The sequence below is a fragment of the Eschrichtius robustus genome, chromosome 10 (genome assembly GCF_028021215.1).
Source record: "Eschrichtius robustus isolate mEscRob2 chromosome 10, mEscRob2.pri, whole genome shotgun sequence".
NCBI lineage: Eukaryota > Metazoa > Chordata > Mammalia > Artiodactyla > Eschrichtiidae > Eschrichtius > Eschrichtius robustus.
Window position 1 is genome coordinate 6,603,967 of NC_090833.1, and position 24,554 is coordinate 6,628,520.

Sequence of the window (24,554 nt, forward strand, 5' to 3'; positions counted from 1 at the left end):
CCAGTTTCTGGGGTATAGATACTTCCACCATGGCCAATTTCTAGCTACACTGTGACATCAATTAGGGTGTGCAGAGGCACACCAGTATATAGTTTCCACTATCCAGAGACAAATAATCCCAAGAACATAAATAATAGTAAAATGTAGTAAAATTACTAGAGAGAGGTAAGTTTGGAGTATATATTGCCTTTGTTTTAAATATAATTTGTGTAATTGTAAGTTTATATAGTTTAACTTTGCTAGCATCTGTATTTGACAACCAGCTTCCAAAATTCTGGAAATTTAGGGCTTCCCTAGTGGCGCAGTGGTTAAGAATCCGCCTGCCAGTGCAGGGGACACGGGTTCGAGCCCAGGTCCGGGAAGATTCCACATGCCGCAGAGCAACTAAGCCCCCGTGCCACAACTACTGAAGCCCGTGCTCCACAACAAGAGAAGTCACCGCAACGAGAGGCCCACGCACCACAACGAAGAGTAGCCCCCACTCGCTGCAACTAGAGAAAGCCCGCGTGCAGCGACGAAGACACAATGCAGCCAAAAATAAATAAATAAAACAAATAAAGTTTTTAAAAAAATTCTGGAAATTTAACAGTTGGTTCTCATGAGCCAGCACCAGCCGGTGCTAGAACACTACTATGATTTCCAGCCCATCTAAGGGAAATAGTCTCAGTTTTTGTTTTTTGTGTTTTTTTGGTTTGTTTTGTTTTGTTTTTATTTTTTGGCCGTGCCACACAGCTTGTGGGATCTTCTTCTTTTTTTTTTTTTAATTTATTTATTTTATTTATTCTTGGCTGCGTTGGGTCTTCGTTGCTGCGTGCGGGCTTTCTCTAATTGGTGCGCAGGCTTCTCATTGCGGTGGCTTCTCTTGTTGCGGAGCACGGGCTCTAGGCATGCAGGCTTCAGTAGTTGTGGCACGTGGGCTTCAGTAGTTGTGGCGCACGGGCTTAGTTGCTCCGCAGCATGTGGGATCTTCCTGGACCAGGGCTCGAACCCGTGTCCCCTGCATTGGCAGGCGGATTCTTTTTTTTTTTTTATCTTTTTTAAAATTTTTATATTTTTATTCTTGGTTGTGTTGGGTCTTCGTTTCTGTGCAAGGGCCTTCTCCAGTTGCGGCAAGCGGGGGCCACTCTTCATCGCGGTACGCGGGCCTCCACTATCGCGGCTTCTCTTGTTGCGGAGCACAGGCTCCAGACGCGCAGGCTCAGTAATTGTGGCTCACGGGCCTAGTTGCTCCGCGGCATGTGGGATCTTCCCAGACCAGGGCCCGAACCCGTGTCCCCTGCGTTAGCAGGCAGATTCTCAACCACTGCGCCACCAGGGAAGCCCTGGCAGGCGGATTCTTAACCACTGCAACACCAGGGAAGCCCAGGTTGCGGGATCTTAGTTCCCCAACCAGGGATTGAACCCTTCAGTGAAAGCGCCGAGTCCTAACCACTGGACCACCAGGGAATTCTCAGAAGTGGTCTCAGTTTTGCCTATTTCCTCCCATCCTTAACCACGTGCAGGCGTATTTTGTCAGAGCTGGCATCATGGTGTACAGCCTGTTTTGGATCTGGAAACCAGTATTGTAGTGATGGTGATGGCCATTAGCAGCAACCCCCTGCCTCACCTCCCACCCCCCGAAGGATGGGGAGTAAGGTGGGAGGGATGGAGGTGGCAAGGTGGAACCGGGGTCCTCAGCCCTAGCTGCTCAGTGCAATCACTGGGTGGGGGTGGGGGGGGTAGGTGGAGCTTTTAAAAATAGAATGCCAAGCTCCACCCCTCCATGTTCCAGAGTCTGTCTCAACAGGTTTTGGGTGGGGCCTGGACATCGCATTCACTGACCGCTCTCCAGGTCATGCTGTCCTGTAGTCAGGGTTGAGAACCACTGACGATGCCAAGTGCGTGATATTTGTTTATTAGACAGGCCTAGAGTCAAGTCCCAGCAACAGGCCACTTAGCCAAAATGAGTCTCTTCATCTGCAAAATGGAGATCTACCTCCAGGGTTGTCATAGGTGAGAACTCAGGTAACCAAGCACAGTGAATTGTACAAGGAGGGAGAACGGGAAATAATGATGGATCCTGCAGACACGTGTTGAGCGATGCCTGTGTGCAGGGCACTGAGCCAAATGCATCACCCCGGGAATAAGCACTACTGTCTACTCCTCTTTTACAGATGAGGAGCCAAGCGTCAGGGAGAAGGAGGACTTGCCCGAGCTCTTCCAGCGAGCTGGGGAGCAGGCTCATTACTCAGGACGTGAGTGCCTTGGGTGCTCAGAGAAGAGTGGCGGGGCGGGGCGGGGGGTGGAGATGGCAGAAAAGCTGGAAAGAGGAGGGCTTTGGAAAGGAGATGGGAGTGTGTTAAGGAGCACAGGAGTGTCTCCTTGTGCCATGGGACCAGCACCCCTAAGCCAGGGGCATCTTAAAAACCAACAACATGGAGCATTCCTGGCCTCATGCATACTTCACCTCTTTCCTCTGCAACCCTACTTACCCATAACTTATGGGAAGTCTTAGCACAGTAGGCACTTTCCATTCCATCCTACGAATGAGAAGGTAGGGACGCTAGGCCCAAAGTCACACAGGCAGTGGGGTGGTGTGGCATGAGCTGGTGAACAATGGACTCCTACTCATCCTACAAAACCCCACTTGAAAAGCCCTCCCCTGATGCCCAGAACCCCTTGTGCACATGTCTGATTCCGCCTCCTCACACTGGCTTCTGGGCTTGGTCCTCTGTCTCAAGCCCTGCTAGGCTGTGAACTCCCAGGTGCCTCTTTGGACATAGTATAACTGAACAGAAGTAGAAAGAGTGACAGAAATGTGGACCCAGGGAATCTTCCTGGCCTTTCTCCTTCAGAATCAAATAAACTTTGTCCTGACATTGATGGTGCTTCTTGGAGAAAATGTGAGATGGACGTGCTATTGCACGTGTTTGGGGAGGGGGGAGGAAGCTCTAGAGAGAGGGGCAGACTACTGAGGTGGGCAGCTCATGGTCAGTGCCCATACCACAAAGTCTGGGTCCAGGGTGGCTCTTCAGACAACCCCCTTTCACATCATGGGACGCTTCCAGTCTTCAAAGCCTTTCTCATCTACCCAGAGGGGATTCTGTCATTAACTTGCTTTACAGAAGGAGAAACAGGTGCAGAGGGTTTGGTGTTCTTGCCCATTGCCCAGCTGGGATCTGAGCTAGGGTGTGTCTATCTGCTCTTACTTCCTGGGCCATGCTACCTTTCTGCTCCCCAAATCTCATGTGGATATAATGAGAGTAGCCATCCCCACCGGGTTCTTATCATGATTGCGTGGACTCAGGTACAGTGACCAAAAGGGGCTGTGAGTCAGGCTGCTGATTCTGTGACCCTGGCAAGTCATTGCGCTGCTTCGTGCCTCAGTTTCCCTGTCTGTATAGCACTTCACTCATGGATTGTTGTGGGGATTCCACGGGGTGATACCTGGAAAGTGGTCAAGACAGAGAACCCACAAGTGTCGCCGTGGCTGACATGCACTCGTTCGGCCTTTGTACACCTCGCCTGGCAGGAGGGGATGGGCTGTACAGGCCAAGCTCCTGCCAGCCATCTTTGCCCCTTCCCTTCCATGAAGCATCCCTGAAGGCCAAATGTAGCCCATGTCTCAGGCTCCCAGGACTGAAGGAGCAACCCCTCCCCCATTCTATCCCCCCCCCATCACCCTCTGCGGGGGGGGGGGGAGGCGGGGGGCTGCACCGCAGGGGGCTGTCCCTCAGCCAGCACCAATCAAATATGGTAAAGAGCCTGCAGCAGGCTGGGTGTATTTGCTTAATTCTCCTCTACCCGGGGCCTGGCCCCCACCTGGGTGCCTCTGATTTCATTAGCATTCTGCCCAGGCCCCCCACCCCTGGCCCCCAACCAGACCCACCAATCCCCCTACTTAAAAAATCAGGATGGTGGAGTTTTTTCAGAGAGGAGGGGAGGGGTCCCAGGGTGGAGGAGGGGCAGCTGATTGTGAAGACAAATTCCAAGGCTCCTGATGAGCAGAGACCTCTTTCTGAGCTGGCCCTGCCATCGAGGGAGCCAAAGGGAGGGAGGCGCTGTCTCAGATGCCCCCCAGCACTTGCGCGGCCCCGACAGTGAGCACTTCCTTACAGTTTGCACCCTTAGTGCCCCATCCCCCTCACCCTAGTCCTGACCCAGAGAAGAGCCAACACGCTGGACTGGAGTCTAGATCCCAGACTTAGGATCCACCGCCCCTCCCCTGGTCTCAGCTGGGTCCCCGACCCCACCACAAATGTCCCACCAGCCGCACTCTGTCATTTCTGTCTTTGCACGTGCTGTTCCCTCTGGCTGGAATACTTTTCCCACCTCGTCATGAAGCCCAACCTACTCTTCACCTCTCACCTTAGGCACCACTCCCTGTAGGAACTCTCCCCTCACAGCCCCAGAAAGGCTCAGGGGCTCATCTGCCTCCCCAGCTGCTTCACTATCATGAACTAAACTCACTTGGACCGCACCAGCGTGTTTCCCTCCATCCCTCTTAAGGGTTCTCTGTGTTGATAGTGGTGCCCGGCACAAGGTAGGTGCTCAGTAAACACTGGATGAATGAATGAATGACTCACAGCCCAGCTCAGTTTAGCCTTTAGGCTCCTAATGCCTAGGGCCCAGGAGCTTTTCAAAGGCTGACCTTTGGGACACCTGAAATACAATTTCTTATTGCCTCCAAAATACAAGCAGACGGGTAATGAATGACATGTTGACCGCACATGATGGCATGTCAACTGGACACCAAAAGTCCACCACGCTCTTGGCTGTGGATAAAGTGTATTAGCCATGGAGTGATTGACAGAATGGGAGAGGGACACTGCTACTTAATGGGGGGCAGCAAGACTTTCAGTGGATAATACATGTGAAGCACATAAAGCAGGGCTAGCCCTGTTTAGGGAACTCTTCCTTATAAATGTGAGCTCTGTTGTGTCCAGAAGCAGCGCTTTGGAGGCAACCTCCCTCCATTTCTGGTCCAAGGGATTCGAGTGAAGCACACCGCACCCACCCACCCACCCACCCCCGCCCCCGCAACACACACTCCACTTCTGGCCAATCAGCACGGAGCTCCTCTGCGGCCGCTGTGATTGGTTCAGAGGTGGGCAGGGACCCGATGCGGCACGGCAAGATTCCGGTAGAGAGACTAGGGCTGCTCGATTGTTTAAGCCCTAGATCGAGTGGTGCCTGAAGTCCCACCCTGGATGTTTCAGTTTTGCACACATTATCTTAGTTCTGCTTAAGCCACTTGGGGCCGGTTTTCTATCCGTCGTAGGTAACAAGCCCGTCTAGAACACTGCCCAAGCCCCACGTACACCTGGACCCTGGCAGAACTAGAGTACTGTGCCCCCCACTAGGGGAACCCCTACCCCCAAGTTTGCAGTGAATACAGCACCAGAGGGATGTGTATAATCTCTCCTCTGCTCCCAGCCTCGCCCCTGCCACTTGGGCTGGTCGTGGGTCCCTCTCCCAAATGATTTGGGATGAAGGTCTTTGCAGCCTGTTCAGAGGGGCTCCCATTAGCCACAGCATTGTGCCATGGGGACAGTTAGGATTGAAGGGCTCTGGGGTCTGATCCCACCCCTGCCAGGTGCTGGCGGCTGTGCAGCCTTGGGATGGTGACTCCTGTCTCTGAGCCCCAGAGGCCCTGTGCTTCTCAACTTGGAATTTACCAGTACTGCAATTATCAGTTAATTGCCTGTCTCCTGTTACTTGGAAGCTCCTAAGGGGTGATGGGTGGATGTCTGCCCAGTGCCCGCACATAGTACGAGCTCAGGAAATACATGTTGAGTGGAGGAGCCTCTGTTTCTCACCCGTAAGATGGATTTTTTTTTTTTGTGCCACCACGTGGCATGCAGGATCTTAGTTCCCCGACCAGGGGTCACACCTGTGCCCCCTGCAGTGGAAGCGGGGAGTCTTAACCACTGGACTGCCAGGGGAGTCCCTAAAATGGACATTTTGATAGCCTTTTGTAAAGATGAGGGGTTAGCATGTACACCCTGGGATCAGTGGGGGCCTCTTCAGTGAGAGGATGTGTTACTGCTATGAAGGGGGTCCTGGCAAGGGCTCCCTGTGGACAGGGAGTTCAACCAAAGAAGTGACATTAAAGGTGGCGTGGCAGGCACCGGGACAGCCGGGAGGAGTGGGGGGGGAGGGATGGAGGCAATGGTCTGAGGTCCCCACGATGGAGCTGGAAGCCCCTCCCCTGGGCTCTTCCTGACGCTGCTCTAGTGACAGAGGCTTCTCTTTGTCTGCTGTGTCCAAGACTGGGTAGCGCTGAAGACACCCGAGCAGTCCTCCAGGATGGACACAGCTGCTGCTGAGAGAGGGGTGGAGACGCTGTCTGCACCCCTCCCCTCCATCTCACCCTGAACATGCCAACAGGCAACGGGAATAAACAAGCCCCACTCACGCTGCCCGCCCCAGGGTGGGGCTGGGGGTGGAGGCAGCAGGAGAGCTGTTGCCTTAATGTGGAGCTAGTTTGGGTTGGGACAGTTCCCATCCTCATGCTGGGGAGATGAGGGACCCTGGGGACCAGCAGCTGCCAGGGGTGTGCCTGGGTCCTCGGCCTGCCCTCTCGCAGGGACCCGCCTGTGAGTTGCTAATAATAGCAATGGCAGTAATGATAACAGCAGCGGCTGGCCTTGTGCCACTACTATGTGAAAGTACTGCTGCCTATCTGCACCCTCACAATTCACTCGCCATTATCCCCACTTTACAGATGAAGAAACTGAGGCTCAGAAGGGGGAAGCCCCTGGCCCCCGGGAGCCAGCTGGGGTCGGTCGGACTCGCTGGCCTCACTCTGGACCCCCTCTCCCTGGGGCCCTTGGGAGCATTAGGAGGCCACTGGACTCCCACCCTTGGCTACTGACTCCCTAGAGCTGCTGCCCTTCTGCCAGGACCCATGGGAAGGTGGGGAGAGGAAAATCTGCAGTGCAGAGGGCAGACCCACTCTCCCAGCCTCTGCTGTTGTTCTGGTTTGAAGAAAGCAGCGAACATTCGCCACCATCCCCACAGAGCCCAAGAAGCTGCCTCAGAGCTCTCCAGAGCCCCGACGTTCTTCTGTGGGGGCTGAGATCTGGCCCGTGGGTGCCAAAGGGGACACACTCCGCCCCTGGCCTCCTTGGAATGGGGCTCACCCAGCTTGTCTGCCTCCTCTCTGATCAGGGCTCCATCCCACGCTGTCTGCCCTGTCCGCAGACCCACTATTCACTTAGATTTCCATCTGGTTTTGGTTTTACGGGGTGGAGGAAGGGGAGGGTTTAGGGAGAATCTGAGAGCTGGCACCCAATGGAGGTTAACCCGATACATTCGCTTCTTTTCTTGGCGCCCCAAGTTCTGTGAATTTCCCCCTGCCATCCGCCTCCACAAACCCCAGGGCTGTTTGATTATCATGTAACCTGCTTCTGATGGACGCTTGGACATCAGAGTCCTGGGCCGAGAAAGGAGCCAGCATCGAGATCAGCTTTCCTACGAGTGCAAACACCGTGTCTAAACCAGCTTTGCTCAAGCCAGAGATCAGTTGAGTGCAAGCGTGTGTGTGTGTGTGTGTGTGTGTGTGTGTGTGTATGCATGTGCATGTCCTAGACATGTGGTGAGAACCCATCTGTAACCCCTGAGGGAGCATATCTGAATATCTCAGCCTTCCTCCCCAATCCATCTTATCCACAGACCTTCTAGAAGTTGCAATTAATCTCTAATTTGAATTTTTAACCTCAAACGCCACATTATAAAAATAGTTGTGTTGTGTTTTATAGACGGTATTTGTCATGAAATTATACATGGTTATAATTTATACCATGGAAAATAAAGCAAGATACTCATGCCACACGGGAGCAGGGGTCAGTTCCAGCTAGGCTGGGGCTGCAGCAAACTCACCCAGAGGGCACCCTAGGTCACCAGGCAGGGCTGGGCAGGGGCAGAGGGGTCTTGGTCCTGCGTGTGTGTTGGATAACTTGTCTCCTTTTTGGAAAGCATAGTTAGGAACCAGCAAAGGCCACTGGGGTCAGCTTCTGGGGCCAAGAACTCTGTTCCTAATCTCAGCTCCTCTTCCTGTGGGACCATGAGAAACTTTTCCCTCCTTGTTTTTTCCATCTGTGAAAGGGGCTTGACAGTCCTAAAATGTGCATCTGCCTTCTCCTCCCAAGTGTCAGGGAGAGTGAAAGAGAAAACAAATTGGTGTTTACTGTGCACCTACCTGAGGTCAGGTGGGCCTAGAGCTGAGCCCCTATCTGCTTGACTTTATCAACTCCTCTAAACAACCCAGGCCTCAGGTACTAGTGATGTGCCCATTCTGCAGATGAGGAATTTGAGGCTCAGAGAGACAAGACACTTTCTCAAGATCATCCAGGAAGTGGGGGTGAGGACGGAGCTGGAATCCCACAGCTAAGCTGGGTCCCCACCGGCAGCACATCCTGCCCCTGAGAAGGTGGGGGACCCACTGGGACTCTGGAGCCAGCTATGCCTGTGTCTATGCCTGTGTCACCATTGAGCTGCATGGGAACAATGGGGGCCGTCCCTGTCCCAGGATCCTGGCCTGCCTGCCAGGGTCAAGGAGCAGCTCTGGTTTCTGTCCGGCAACCCTGTGCCCCGCGTTATCACCTCTCTCACCCATCCCTTTCTAAACAAACCCAGAGAGGCTGGGCGAGGTCAGAGTGAGCACAGCCAGGGGCTCCGGGGCCAGCAGGGGTGGGGAACACGCCAAAAACAAGGGCCTAAGGCCTGGAGCCCCCGTGTCCTCCATACATAGCCCACCTTTCTGGGCCTCAGCTTCCTCATCTGGAAAATGGGGCCATAAGACTGCCTACCTCCTAGAGTATCTGGGAGGAATTAATGAGATGATTTACGCAGAGGGTTGAGCACGTAGTAGGTGCACAATAAATGGTCCTGACTGTTGGGACAGTTGTTGACAGTGATGAAGCTGAACACACTCCGATGCCACCCAGTCACCCCAGTCACCCAGCCCCCGACTCAGCCGCAAGCACCCCAAACTCCCTCCACTCCCCCCGGGAGGCAGGATTTGCAGTCAGACAGCCGGGGCGACCGTCTTCATCTTGCTAATGGGTCTGCTAAGGAAACTGCCATCTCAGAGTGGTTGTGCACCTATGGCACAAAGCCCTAGTGTTGGGTCCATGTCTTGGGTAGAGCCGTCCCACAGATGGATCGGCGAGCCCCATGTTGGGCATGGGGTCCCGCCCTGCCTCGGGTTCTGCACGGCTCCTGGACCCACCGCTCTCTGACTTGGGATGTCAGATCTCACAGCAGCTGGGCCGGAGCGGACAGTTAGGGCTTGTGATCGGCTCCTTTGGAGATGGGGCACCCCAGGAGGCTCTGAGCAGCCAGGACACAAGAGCTGTTCCCAAGTCAGCCATTCACGTCCCACAGGACAGAGAACACCCACTCCACAAGGGCGCTACCGGGGAGGGCCTGGGTGCTCTGGATACGCCAAACGCCCACAGGTGCACAGAAAGCATTCCCACCCCGCCTAACACAAAAATTGCAAATCTTGAAGTAGGCCTTGCTCATTGGCCCTCTCCACCGGGCTCCCTCTCACCCCCTCTGCTCCTGGAACAGCCAATCTCCTTCTCACCTCTGAGCCTCTGCATCTGCTGTTCCCTCCACCTGGAGCACCCTTCCCAACCTCTTCTTCTGGCTAACTTCACTCATCCCTTTAGGTCCCTTCTGAAAATCCACTTCCTCCAGGAAGCCTCCTCTGAACCTCCAGACCAGGTAGGGGGCCCCATTATCTGTTCTTACCTCCTTCATAGCAGGGAGACCACACCCCCTTGTTTCCTGATGGGACCCCAGGATCCAGCCCTCGCTCTGGTATGGAGTAGATGCTCAACAAATATTTGTGGAAAGAAGGATGGAGGGAAGCCTTCCCCATTTTCCCCCCTTGGAGCTCTGATCTGCCCCCAACTTGAATCCGCTGCAACAGCAATAATTTTCTTTAAATAATGAACCCACTTTCAGCCGCTTTAGATCTTTGCCTTTTCTTTTTTCCTTCCCGGTGAAACCAGAGTAGTTCGTTTTTACTTCTTGTCTCCAGCAATTTCCCACTTCGAGCCCTGACACTCTCCTCGCCTCGGGGTGAGGTGGCAGGGCAGCCGGCTCTGCAGGAGAGGCTGGCCTTCCAATAAGACCTCGATGTCTCTCGGAAATACGAGATTCCCAAAGGCTGGGGTCCCTTCCCAGCCCCAGCCCCCCAATCACAGCACAGCCCAGAGCCCTCCGGCCTGGGTCAGCTATGGGTCAGGCTCTGCACAGTGGTGTCCCTGGAAAAGTGGCACCTTCCTCAGGCACTGTGGAGGTTTGGGGTAAGAACCAAGGAGATGGGTGGCACAGTCCCTCCTTGGCAGGGCCTGGGATGCTTCCAGCAAGAGGACACTACGGCTCCTTGGCCATCTGGGAGCCCAGCATGGGGTGGCCAGCGCTGTACCTGGGCTCTGGGGATCACAGCATATTTCCTGGGTGACCTTGGGCAAGTCACTTTGCCTTTCTGAGCCTCGGTTTCCTCATCCGTAAGATGGGGATAGTACTGCACCTGCGTCAAAAGGCTGCTGAGAGGACTCAGCGTGAGGCTGCTTGTGAAGCACTGAGCTCGGAGCCAGACAGAGGTGAAGAGCTGGGCGTCAGGGAGCTGCCTCCGTGCTCTGCTCCCTGGTTAGGGACCACGTCTTGCCTGTCCACTGATGCCTCAAACAGCACGCATGTGCACCAAATGAATGAATGAATGAATGGGTGAATGAATGAATGGACGGGTGAATGGGTGAATGAATGAATGGACGGGTGAACGGGTGAATTAATGAATGGAACCAAGTAGCAAGGCATCTCTTGGAGGGGGACAGGGAGGCAGGGTGTTTCACATACAGTCTCTTGGGGGAAGGGAAAAAGGCCTGTTTTCTCTAACTTCTTCATGAGGGAAACAGGGAACAAAGGGCCAATTTGTCTTTTCTCCCACTTCTGGGATGTTTTCCTGGATTTTCCTCCCTAGTCTGGGATGCAGTCCTTCCTCCTCCCGGTTTGAGCTGTGGGGATGGTGCTTTAGATCCTGGGGAGGCATCCGGTCTCTTGCCACACGGGGAGGATGTCACATCTGGAGGCCCCCGTGGCTTCCTAGCCCACGGGGTTGGTGGCGGGAGTGCTGGGGGGGCGCCTGGCCTCAGTGAGGGCAGGGCCAACCTGCTCTCTCTCAAAGGTGAGTTCATCCTCTGCCATCAGCTACCGACTGGACATTCCCTGAGGGCAGGGGCCGTGGCAGCTGCATTTCTGAACGTGCGCCTCACTCAGCACAATAATTGGCTCCTCACTCCGTGTTTCAAGGTCTCGTGAAAAGGGTGTAAACTCCGAGACTCCAAACCTCGCTTCTCCACCCACTGTGGAACTGTGGGCGGGTCACGTAACTGCTCTGAACCTCAGTTTCCCAACTGTAATCATAATAGCAGACACCTTTTCTGAGCTTCTTATGTGATTAGCTACCCAGCTTCCATCACTCCTCTAAATTCTTTTTGTTTGTTTGTTTGTTTTGGGTTTTTTGGGTTTTTTTTAATTTATTTTTTGGCTGCGTTGGGTCTTCGTTGCTGTGCGCGGGCTTTCTCTAGTTGCGGCGAGCCAGGGCTACCCTTTGCTGCTGGTGCGCGGGCTTCTCACTGCGGTGGCTTCTGTTGTTGAGGAGCGCGGGCTCTAGGCATGCGGGCTTCAGTAGTTGTGGCTCGCGGGCTCTAGAGCGCAGGCTCAGTAGTTGTGGTGCACGGGCCCAGTTGCTCCGCGGCATGTGGGATCCTCCCAGACCACGGATCAAACCCGTATCCCCTGCATTGGCAGGGGGACTCCTAACCACTGCGCCACCAGGGAAGTCCCTCCCCTAAATTCTTAAAACCACCCTGCAAGGAGGCACGATTCTTCTCCTCATATGACAAACGAGGTGCTCAGAAAAAAGTAGACGCTTGCCAAGGTCACACGACTGGTCAAGGTCACACGACTGGTCAAGACCCCCCCCCCCCTTGAGTGGAGGGCTGTGATGCCCTGTCCAGGGCACTGTCCCCATGCAAACAGACCCTCGGATTACTGGTTCTCATCCGCAAGAAGAGAGGGCTGAAGACTGAGCTGGAGGAGGATGGAGAGGTGGAGAAGGAGGCCCCCAGGTCCACAGGGTGCCAGGGGGAGGTGCAGGAGAGAAGGGGAGGGGTGCCAGGCTCTCCCGAGGGTCCTCACCATCTCGGGCGGGGGCAGCCAGAACCTGAGCCCCGGGCGGCCCGGCTGCCCGCTGGCTGGACCGGCTGCCCGCGGCACCATCTTGAGAGCATTAGGGGCTGCTGTTCACAGATGTTTTCTGTTACGTGTTATTTGTTAGTCTAATGAAAGGAGGTGCACGGGCTTTCAAGACCTCGGCATTCTGCGGGGGCTTTATATGGGAGGCCGGCGCAGAGCTCTGGCGGCGAAGGGAGGCCGCGAGGCCCCTGCCAGGCGCGCCTGGCGGCTCCGGCTTTGATTCCGAGGTTTGCAGCCATCCGCGTGGTAATTCCAGCTCTGGTTAAATGTCATTTTTAATAACGCCATCTCTGGTGTGTAAACGGCTGCGCCCGGGGCAACAGGGGCGGCCAGGAGCGGGAGGCCACTGGTGGGGGAAGACAGGCAGGGAGGCGGGATCGGGGACTGGTGGACAAAACCTGGGGCAAGGTGGCCGCCCTCCTGGGGCTGTGGATGTCCTACCCCCGGGGACCACTGCTAGGGGGGCCTGCAGGGTTGTGAGAGGCAGGGTGAGTGGAGAGGAGGAAAGAGCAACAGGTGGGCAGGACAACGGGAGGGGGCTTGTCCAGTGATGAGTGACAGAGACCCCCAGCTCAGCACTGAGGCTCCTGACCACCCCACCCCACCCTGTCACCCTGGCAGCTAGAGGGAGTCAGGATGCTTGAGAGAGAGAGAGACAGATCTTCCCCCGTGGCAATGCCAGCTCTTTGGGTGGCCTTGGGTGGGTACCCAGTAGGTGCCCAATGAGTGCTGGCAGACGGTCAACAGTGACCGTGCTCTCCTAGACCCAGCAGTGCGGCCTCCAGCGTAGTCAGGGCTCTGGGGACGCTGCTCTGGGGAGCAGCACCCTCCCCCCACATACTGGACCCTTCCAGGTGCTTCCAAATGATGCCCGGCTTCCCTGGCAGCTCCACCTGGCCTCTCCATCCTCCCACAAGAGGACCATTTTCCACTCAGGCAAACTGAGGAAGACGACGGAGGGGCAGCGTTAGCCCTGGAAGGAGCCTCTGAGAGCACGGCAGTGCTCACCTTTTAATGCACATAAAAATCACTCGGGGCCCTGCTAAATGCAGAGGTCCAGGCCCGGGCTCCAGAGGGTGTCATTCCATGGGCTGGGTCCTGGGAACATGCATTTAACCAGCTCCCAGGGTGATTCGAATGCAGTGATTCCTGGGACCACTGTTTGTTGACAAACAGATGGTCCGACCCCCTCAGATGGGGACACTGAGGCACAGACCAGGGTCAGGGCATGTCCCGAGTTGTAGGGCTGGGCAAGCCCCAGTGTCCTAACTCCTTGTCCAGGGCCCTAGTGCCTCCTGGGCAGCAACGTCACAGGAGGAGACACATCTTCCCTTGTCAGTTCTAAGCACAGAGGTGATCGCTCAGCTCTGGGAGGAAAGGCCTCTGTAGAAGCTTCCAGGTCTTGCAGTCCCTGGGCCTCCTGATCTCACTGCCCCCCCCCCCACCCCAGGACCTTCTCCAAAGACCACAATCCCCCCAGCAGCCCCCGTCCACCTCTCGGGCCATCAGGTCCCAGCTTCTTGGCTTCTCTATAACTCGTCACCCCAGCGTCCTTCTAAGGTCTCCACTGCCCCCCAAACCAGAAGGTCCCGGCTGCCCCTCCCACACACAGGAAAGCAGAAGGGATCACAAAGAAGGACCAGAAGTAATGTCTTCCAGAGCCTGCTTCATTTTTAGGACGCAATAAAAGATATCATTAGCCGTAAAGGGCCCCATGTGGACAGCATCCTGTCATCACGGTGGCCCCTTGGAGCCCGGCTGGGAGCAAGCAGCTTCCCAGATGTGGAAGGGACACAGGGCGAGGGGGCCTGACTGGCAGGGGGCAGCGCGAGCATCAGGGTCATTGAGGTAGCGACCTTCATTCCCTGGACATCTGGAGACGCCCCGAATCCCAGGGAGGCACGGCCTCTTCCTGGCAGCCGCTCTGCTCCCTCCGGGCGGGGAGTGCCCTGCCACATGCCTCCGGCCCCTGGGGGCTGCCCGCCACCCAGTCTCCCTGTGTCGGCTCAGCATGGGCGCTTGCCGAGATAACTTTCCCCAACTCTGTCTAAACAGGAAGCTCCCACGGCGCTTTCCTACTCACCACCTCGCAAAAGGCACTTAACCCTTGGCCCATCCCGGCAAGATCAGGCCGCTCATCTATCCACCAGCGGCCTGAGGCCACGCTGGCCATTAAGAGCCTGGACCTGATCATTTGGGCCAGGCTGGAGCCCTCAGGCCGGGGTGTGAGGGTAGGTGTGTGTGTGAGTGAGCAGGTTTGTGTATGGTGGGGCGGGGATCGTGTGTATTGGTCGGGGGTGGGGGGGCGTGGGTGGATGGGGTGGGTTGTGCACGTCTCCGTGTCTGTGAGCCTGGGAAAGCCAGTCCACCATGTGGTTCCCAAATGCCAGCCCATGACAGAGTTTTCACCGACCTACCGCAAAATGAGAAAAATAGGGGCAATTCGCAAGTTTTTTTGTTAAGCCAAATTAAGTCCGTTTTGAGGATCGTCCTTTACTCCGAGATTAAGATGCTGAAAGGTTCTTTTGGGCTTCCCTGGTGGCGCAGTGGTTAAGAATCCGTGTGCCAATGCAGGGGACACGGGTTCGAGCCCTGGTCCGGGAAGATCCCACATGCCTCGCAGCAACTAAGCCCGTGCGCCACAACTACTGAGCACGCGTGCCACAACTACTGAAGCCTGCACGCCTAGACCCCGTGCTCCGCAACTAGAGAAAGCCCGCGCACAGCAACGAAGATCCAACGCAGCCAAAAATAATACATAAGTTAAATAAACAAATGTATTTTTTTTAAAAGATGAAAGAAAAAAAAAGATGCTGAAAGGTTCTTTCTCGGACAAACGGATAGGGGCAACAAGATGGTAGTTGTCGTGAGTAAATGGCTTTTCCTGGCAACTTTTAAAACTGCCCACTCTATGCCAGTTCTTCGAAGTGCCTGGAAATTTTCACTGGGGCTTGAAATCTGAAAGTCTGGGCAGGTGGTTGGAGGTCAAGTCCTGACACATAGTTGGTGCTCAGAAAATGATTGTTGAATGAATGAGTGAATAAATGAATGAATGAAGGAAGGAATATGGAAGCTAGGGGTGGACTGGGAAAGGGAGCCTGTCCTATGGCTGTTCCTCGGAGTCAGGGACCCTCCACAGCTCTCCCGTGTCCAGGAGGCCATTCTGGACGTTTCTAGGCAGGAGGGGGTAGAAGACCTCCACTTGTTCTCACTCCTTCCCAAACCTCCCAAGCCAGACGGTCCCCACACTGCCAGGCCTGACCCGTCTCCCACACACCCGTGACCCAGGCCAGGCTGCTGAGGATGTGGAAGAAACCCCTCCCTTGGCTGCCTCATGGCCCCCTGAATGCAGCCCACACCAGCCTGGAAGTGGGCATCCCTGGCCAGACCACCCAGCATTCTGGGGGCTCCGGGGATGGCTTCAGCCAGCGGTAGAGGGCAGGGGCTTCGGGACAGGCCTGGGCTGGAAGCCCGTATTCATTCGTGTGAACTTGGCAACTGCTCAGCTTCTCTGAGCCTCACTTTCCCTCCCCGTAAGATGGGGATAATAAAAAGACCCACTTCCACGGTTGGTGGGAAGACAGTGAGGCGTAAGGGGTACGGGGCCCCGGCCAGCAAAGAGGAAGCAACTGGTCACTCGCACCACGTCCCATCAAGGGCTCATCCCTTCAACTCCACTCCCATGGCCTCTAACCCCAGGGCAGCACCCTGGTCGGGTTCCAACACTGATGTCCCATTTGGAGGCTGTGTTCAGGGAAGCACCGGCTCCCCCTTAAATCACTCCCAAGGTTCTCTTCCACCTGGGGTTAGCCACTGCCCTTTGGGTCTGGCAAGCCAGGCAGGCCTCCCAAGTTTTGCCTTGTCCAGGTTGACCTCGCATCCCCGCCCAGGACAAGCCACTGAAAACCCTTCCTTCCTGTCTCTATCCGCTTAGAAACCTAACACGGCACTGAGTCCATCCCAATAGCCCCACTCTGTGCCAGCCCTCAAGGCCTCCCTGCCCCCTTTAGATCCCCAGACAAACCTTAGCCTGCATCTCCCCAGCAACTAGATGGGGCTGCCCCTCTCCCATTTCTCCAGCCCAAATGCTGAGCTCTGCAGGAGAGAGAAGCTTGGACTTGGAATCCAAAAACAAATCCCACCCCTCCGTTCCCAGGTGGGAGACCTTAGGCAGGTTGATTTGCCTCTCTGGGCCTCCCCAAAATAGGAATGGCAATCACTAGCCCTGCCTGACTCACAGGGCTGCTGTGAGCATCTCCACGAGCTGTAATGGAGGCCCTTTATTTAGCACCTACTATGCGCCAGGCATGGTCTCCCACAGCCACTGAGGGTCCGCCCTGTAAGGGACATTGCTGTCCAGCATTCCCATTTCACAGATGGCAACACTGAGCCTCAGGGTACTTTCTAGGCCTCAAGGGTGGCGTGCCAGCAGGCATTATCACTTCTGCTCCAAAGTCACTTTTCTGGAGTCTTCTGGAAGGGAACAGTGACAGCACCTGCGCTGTTGAGCTCCTGCTCACCGGGAAGGGCCCTCGTGGGGGTGCCAGCTGGTCTGAGGCCCCCGTGCCAGGCCCCCAAGCACTACCTAGATGATCTACAGAGGAGCAAGACCACCCTGCAACCACAGACGATGAACGAAATAGCAAGAGCGCTCCCTCTGACAAGAAGCCAGAGATGTAGACCATTTCCCCCACTCCCACCAGCTACCCTGGTAAACCCAGCCGTTCTCAGACTGAACCCCCTGGGCTCTCAGCTTCTAGGCCTGGTTCCTCGGCTCTCACCACTCCTGTCTCCCTGCTCCTGGGCATGTGCCGTGGGATGCCCTCACCTGTCTGGGGGTCCAGGCCCAGCCAGGACCCGGGCCTCAGAGACTCCACCTTCCTGGGGAGACGGGCCCATCACGGGGCAATTTCTCAGCCCGAATCACCTCATGATGAGAGACAGGAGCAGCCCCACAGACATCTGTGCGCCACCTCCCATTGTTCAGGTGACGTACTGAGGCCCGGAGAAGGGATGTGACAGGCCCGAGGTCACACACGGAGATGGCAGCAAAAGCCAGGACCTGATGCTGGGTGTCCTGACCCCCCCATCCAAGGCTCATTCACAGCAGATGGCTCTGTCCCCCCTCGCCACCCCTCCCCCAAGGAAATGGATGGAGGGAAAGGAGGGGAGGGGAGAAGGGAGGAGGGAAGGAAAGCAGGCTTATCTTTAAAAGGCCTGGTTCTGAAGAAACCCTTTTGTCTTTATCCCTCACCAGCCCTGCTCCTGTTTCACAGGCCGGCCCCCTCCGTCTCCTTCCTCCAAGGCCCCAGAGGCTGCAGCTGCCACCTTTCAGAGCCAGTTAGAAGGAGGCTGGTTAAAAAGTCAGATATGGGGGACTTCCCTGGTGGTCCAGTGTTTAAGAATCTGCTTTCTAATGCAGGGGATGCGGGTTCAATCCCTGGTCGGGGACCTAAGATCCTACATGCCGCGGGGCAACTAAGCCCGTGCACCACAACTACTGAGCCGCGCGCTCTGGAGCCCGCGTGCCACAACTAGAGAGAAGCCTGCACGCCGCAACGAAAGACCCCGCATGCCGCAACAAAGATCTCGTGTGCAGCAACTAAGACCTGACGCAGCCAAATAAATAAATAATAAAAAAAATTTTTTTTTAAAGTCAGATACGAAAAACAGTATGGCAGTTCTCAAAAAATTCAACATAGAATTACCACACGACCCAGTAATTCCACTCTTGTGTATATGCCCCAAAGAACTGAAAGCAGGGACTTGAAGAGATATTTGCACACCCATGCCCCTAGCAGCATTATCCACAACAAACAAAGGGCAGAAGCAACCCAAGTGTCCACCGACAGATGAACGGGTAAACAAAATGTGGAACATTATTCAACACAGTGGAATATTACTCAACCTTAAAAAAGGAAGGAAATTCTAACACCTTCTATGACATGGACGAATCTTGAGAACATTAGGCTAAGTGAAATAAGCCAGACACAGAAGGATAAGTACTGTATGATTCCACATATATGAGGTCCCTAGAGGAGTCAAATTCATAGAGACAGACAATAGAATGGTGATTGCCAAGGGCTGGGGGAGGGCAAACAGGGAGTTAGTGTTTAATGGGGGCAAAGTTTCAGTTGGGGAAGATGAAAAAATTTTAGAGGTGGATGGTGGGGATACAATGATGTGAATGTACTTAACGCCACTGAACTGTACACTTACAAAATGGTTAAAATGGTAAATCATATGTTCGGGGTATTTGACCACAAGAAAAATCCAAAAATTGAAGGCCATTCGGCCTGTCTCTCAAACTCAGTGGTCCCTTCAGGCCCCCCACTCAGACACTCAGCCCTGCCTTCCACCACTGGCAAGGGAGAGGTAGAGGTCCCCACCCAAACCAGGCTCATGTTTGGCCTCCTGTCACCCATCAACAGGTGTGGCTCAGGGACCAGCTCTGCGAGGGGAGCGCAAACCCCCTGGCCGGGGTCCCAGCCCACTCCGGCTCAGCCTGTGCCCTCAGGCTCCAAGAGCCCCACTGTCCTGAATCTCCGTGAAGTAGACCCACTTGGTCCTGGCATTTTCTGTAACACGTCCCAGCCCCACCCGGGGCCAGGCAGCCTCCCTGGGCTGGGGGCCTCACCCCTGCCTGGCTCCAGGGGTTTCGCTTATTTTCAGTGTGTCCACATCCCTGTTTCTGCCCTGCCCACAGGAGGGAATGCTTTAAAGAAAATCTCAGTTATTAATGTGGTTTCTTTTGTTGTAAGTCAGTGCAAAGGCAGCAAACGAGAGTTTATTTTCCTAACGTGCTTGGCATAGCTCAGTGCCACGGCCCAGACCTCAGCGTTTGATTTGGGAGGAACCCAAGACCCCAATTTGCTCTGAGTCACCGGCGAAGCCACAGCCTTCCCGGTCAGTTCCAGGGGGACCCTGGTCCTGGGGAATCATTGGCAAGAATAGGCTACATCTACTGATGACTTGGTGAAAACAAAAGATGGAAAAACATATTCAAAAAACTTTGAGACTGCTAACCTGGCAGGTTGAAAATATATCAATTTTCCAACTCATCAGTTTCCCCATTAACCTTCATTTTTCTAATAAGTTGCACCCCATCTCTGTTTGGTGTCAGTCGCTTTCTTTGGACCTGGAAACGGCTCCAGAAGCCACAGGAAAACCCACTTCTGAGTATGTCCAAATCTTCACTGAGGGGCCAGGGTTCCCTGTGGGTCCAGGACCGGAGGACTAAGCCACAGCCCAGGACCCAAGCCTGCCGGCCTGGGGTCCAGAGTCCCAGCATCCCGAGGTTTGGTTGCCTGCTTTGTAAAGGGGTCCAGTGATGCAGGCTGGGCTCACCAGGATGAGGGGACGAAAGGTCCCCTCTCCCCCAGCTTTGGAGACTTCAGGATTTGGGAGTCCAGCGGCAGTGGTGGGGGGACCTGCTTGAGGGAGGAAGGAAGGAAGGAAAGAAGGGAGGGAGGAAGGAAGGAAGGAAGGAAGGAAAGAAGGGAGGGAGGAAGGAAGGAAGGAAGGAAAGAAGGGAGGGAGGAAGGAAGGGAGGAAGGAAAGAAGGAAGGCAGGGAGGAAGGAAGGAAAGAAGGGAGGAAGGAAGGGAGGAAAGAAGGGAGGGAAGGAGGGAGGGAAGGAGGAGAGAAGGAAGGAAGGAAAGAAGGGAGGAAGGAAGGAAGGGAGGAAAGAAGGAAGGAAGGAAAGAAGGGAGGGAAGGAGGAGAGAAGGAAGGAAGGGAAGGAAGGAAAGGAAGGAAGGAAGGAAGGAGAGTGGGACACAGGCCTCTCCTCCATCCACTTTCTGTCTGCAGGCCCAGACCCAGCGAGCAAGCCAAAGGATTCTCCCAGGCACGGGGGCTGCCTCAGAGTGCCCCCACCCCTGCCCCCTACCTCCTGGCAGCGGGCACCCCTGGAATGAGCCCAGTTGGCCTTGGGGAGCTGCTTGACTCGACATAAAACATTTGGATTTCATGGCCTAGTGATTTGTTTTCAGTCTGAGGAATGAGTGTACGGTTACCTCCTTTTAATTTTGCCAAGTAAGGACATTAAAATAAAACAATCTCCAGTTATTATCCTTATTTCATAAAAGAAAGGGTGTTTTAACACCAAAAATGAGTAGGAAAGATATAATCCCAAACAAGAGACTCCTTTAAGCTGGATTTTAGAGCTTCAGGAACTCTCCATATTGTCCACGTTGCTTTCCATTTGCAGAGGCCTGGAGCAAATCGCCCCAAGGGCTGAGGGCCAGAAGGACGGAGCTTGGGGGTGGGGGTGGGGGGGTCCCTTGAGCCCTGCCCCGACTCTGCCTGCGGCCCCTTGTGCCTCACAGATGAGAAAGGTGATCCCCACCTCTGGAAGCAGACCAAGTGAGGGCATCAGGGGCCCCCAACTCCGTCCCACCTGATGCCACACCTAGGGTGTCCTCTGTCCCCGGTACCTGGAAATTCCCCGTGTGCAGAAGCCCCTCCTCAGAGAAAGGGCTCCTGGGCTCTCAGTGAGGGTGGCCTGACCCCAGGGGGCTGCTGCAGAGGCCTGCTGCCCACCCAGCTGTCCGGGGGCTGCCAGTGGCCCTGTCCAGGTACTTGTGACCCCAGCTGTTCTGGGACTCCCCAGGAGAACCCGCCATTCAGAGCCCTTCTATGCTGTGTCCAGGAGAAGCAAGACCTTCCCCCGTCCGTCCCCACGGCCAGGGCCTAGGACGGAAGTGGGCACCCACCCCTGCCGGCACTTGAGTACAAAACGCCCTGCCTCCTTCCTTCTCTCCCCATCCCTCCTGTACTCCTCTCTTCTCCTTTCCTTCCTTTTTCCAATTTGCTCCTCCTCCTCTCCCCAACCCTCAGGGGTCCCCCATTCATCAGGGCAAAACCGAAGACCTCTCCTCTGCCCTGCGGGGAAGCCAGCTCAGAGCCAGCAGAGACCCGAGGTACTCAAACGACTCAGGCTGGCCGGCCCCACCCCCTCACCAGAGGGCACCCCACTTTACCCTCGGCCCAAACCAGACACCTTCCTTCCACTTTTCCACTAGGGAAACCCCAACTCCCAGGAGTGGGTCTACCCACTTCCTGATCACCTGGGCGGGTGAACAGATGCCAGCCGCTGTGGCTGGCGGTAGGCGGATGCCACTGGGAAAGATGGCACCAGCTGGGCGCTCTCTGAGGTGCACTTTGAAAGTCAGGTGTGTGTCAGGTGTCCCTCACGACTGCACAGGCTCCCGGACAAGGTTTCTGATGAGGCTGCCGTCACCTCCGTTTTCCCTGCACCTCCTCTCATCTGAAAAGCGGGGCACGCAGCCATGCAGAGCTCCCCTGAGACCAAGGGGCTGGTGCGGGAAGTGGGGGGGGGGGTCCCTGGGGACAGGTGGGAAGGCTGCTGGAATCAGGTGGGTGACTCTTAGGGGCCCAGAGCCCCCAGCAGGGCAGCCTGCTCCCCAGAGCTAGGGGAGCAAGTGGGCAGTGGTCTCAGACGACCCCACCTCCTTTTCAGGGCTTGGGTGAGCTATGGGGACTCCAGTTCTCCCCACCCCCTGCAGGAAGCTCTCCAGGGCCGGGATCTTTGCTTTATCTTCATCTTCTCCTGCCCTAGCCACACCCCCCTTCCTACCAAGGGCTCAGGGCCCAGCAATCCTCTGTGACTTTTTGAAAAAAGCCACTTGGGTGGGTTGTTTGTTTTTAAAGCCCTTTCCTGATGACCTTTAACCTCGGCAGGGGAAGAGAGGCCTAGCTAGCTCTTCAGGGCTGGGCCATTCCCCCTAGAGAGCTGCTAGTGGGGCAAACTGGAGGGGGGGGTGCAGGCATCGGTACCCCAGCCAGGAAATCCATCTTACAAGAGCCTAGTAGTCGCTGGATTGGTATCCTGGAGCTAGAGAAGGGGGCAGAGTTTGAAACTCAGCTGTGCGACCAGGTCACTTTGCCCCTCGGAAGCCTCAGTTTCCCCAGCAGTAATCGCACCCGCGTCTCAGGCTCTTTGGGAGTGGGGCCTCCAGGGCTGCCTCCGGGGTAGGGCACAAGGCACACAGCTCCCCGTGCTTCCAACGACTGGAGGTGGCTCTGGCCAAAAGGCAGTGCCCTCCGCCAGTCGAGAGCTCCTGTCCCGCAGCCCACCCCATCGCGACGTACAGCCTCAACGAGGGCTGCGGCGGCGGCGGGCCCAGCCATCACTCGGGCTGCAGTGCCCGGCGCCCGCACCCCTGGAGGTCCTGCCGCGGCGCCTCCTTCCCAGGCTGGGGTGCGGCTGAGCCAGCGCCCCGCATCCGTCGCCTGCCCCGTGCTCGCCCCTTCGGACCCACGAACCTCTGGCCTCGCACCCCTCCAGCCCCCGCACCCCCGTATTTCAGTTCCCACGGCCCTTGGCAGCCCCGCCCGAACCCCCGGCCCCGGCCCCGGCCCCGCGCACTCACCGTCCTGCGGCGCCGCCTCGCTGCCGCTGCTGCCCCCGGACGGCTCGCGCGCCGCGCCCTCCCGCGCCTCTGCCCTGGCCGCGGGGCGCGGCGCTAGCCGCCCGGCCGCCGCCACCTCCTCCAGGTCCAGGAGGTGGCTGACCGTGAAGTTCTTGCGCGCCTGGGCGCAGTCGCCGGGCCCCAGCGCTGGCGGCGGCGGCGGCGGCGGCGGCCCCGGGCCCAGCGCCGGCTTGTCCGGGGCGAAGGCGGCGCCGGCCGCGCTGTCCATGCCCGCGGGCCGCCCCGGGGTCGCCGGCGGCGGTGGCGGGCGCGGGTCCGAGGCGGGGGTGGCAGGCGCGGGTGGGAGCGAGCGCGCCCCGGCCGCCCCGCGCTCGGCCCCGCTCCCGGCCGCCTCCTGGCTCCGCGGCCGCCGCGGCCCGCCCGGCGCTGACGTCGGGGGAAACCAACTTTCTTCCCTCCCCTTCTCTGCCGCCTCGCTCGCTCCCAAGTTGCTCAAACGGGAGCTCCTCCGGCCACACGCCCCTTCTTGAAGCAGACCTCGCCCCCTGCCTCTCCTCCTCCTCCTCCTCCTCCTCGCCTCGCCCGCCCCCATCGCTCCGGCGGCTGCGGGGAGGGAGGGGGTCCCGCTTGAGTCTGGCTGGAGGCTGGGGGCGGGGAGGGGGAGAACAAGGGGTGTCCTCCTTTCACCCTCTCCACCCACATTTTGAGGAATGGGAAAGTTCAGTGTTTGGGTGTGCGTGTCTTTTTTTTTTAAATCCCCCAACAAGTGTCTGGGGAGGTGATAGTGGAGGGATTAGCAGCCCCGCTTCCATTTACAAATTCCTCCGCAGAGGAGCGGGGGGGGGGGGGGGGGGGGGGGGGAGAGACTCTGAGACAGTTGCCAGGGAAGATCTGAAACTCCCAACTCCATTCTCACCCCCATGCACCCCAACGCCGTCCCTGATCTGACGGACGAGAGTCCTGGGTCCGCCTTGTTCACTCCGCCTGGCCCCAGGTACTCTCCCCCAGAAAGCAGCACATCGTCAAGCTTCTGGGGTGTATGCATCCCCCCCACCAACACATGCACCTCGGAGCCCACCTCCAGGATGCTCCAGGCCCTCCCCAAGGAAAACCAAACCGGGAGGAAAGAGTCTCCCCCCAGAATTCCTAGTTTACACACAGAGGGTAGATAGACAGCCAGACTGACAGCCAGACTGACAGATGGGTGACAGGGAAAGAGAGAGGCCAGCCTGAGTCTCTGCTCTTGTTTTTGTTTTGCAAGGAAAGCACAGAAAAGATGCCCCCGGTGGTGAAGCTGAGACTGTAAGCCCTCCAGATGCTACAGTTCTTTCCCCAGGAAGGCTGCTTGGAGGCCTGGCCCTCTGTAGCCCCTGCCACCATTGTAGAGCCATAATGTTATAGCAACAAAGATAAGCCCACAGGGAGAAGGCCTTCAGAATCTCCTTTCCCCACTCACGCACAGAAAACCCACCCTGCACACACCCCCTGAAAACCTGCAGACCAGCAGCCCAGGTTCTGCATGAATGAGAGTTCTTCCCAGAAAGGAATCACCCCCAAGATGAGGCTGAGTGTCCCCCAAGGTGGCATTAGCCACAGCAATCCAGAGAGGCACATGCGTGGGTAGGTTGAGGATTTGGAGGTGATGAGATGATGAGATTCTTCTTCTTTGGAAAGTTGCCCCAACGAGTGTATAGTGAGAAAGACTGGCAAAGAGGTGGCACCAGGGGGTTCCCAGCACTGCCCACAGTGTAAGTGGCTGAATGACTTTCTAAGGGACTGAGCAGGGTGGGGCCGTGACTGGGCTCTAGGGACTGCCTAGAAGGCCCCCCCCCCCCCCCACCGCTGGAGCACCCGGCAAGCCAAGGGTGGGGGCACTTATCCCAGGAAAAACACAGCCCAGCGTT

At 56.5% G+C, this 24,554-nt stretch overlaps 1 protein-coding gene across 1 annotated transcript in view; it reads right to left on the bottom strand.

Moving 5' to 3' along the window:
* The window catches only part of PRRX2 (paired related homeobox 2), a 49,197-nt gene extending 26,264 nt beyond the window's left edge, over positions 1-22,933 (bottom strand). Inside the window, exon 1 of the mRNA XM_068553612.1 lies at positions 22,651-22,933. Coding sequence (XP_068409713.1) covers positions 22,651-22,918 — 268 coding nt within the window. The 5' untranslated portion in view covers positions 22,919-22,933. The remainder of the gene's footprint in view (positions 1-22,650) is intronic.
* Between the last annotated feature and the right edge of the window lie 1,621 nt (positions 22,934-24,554).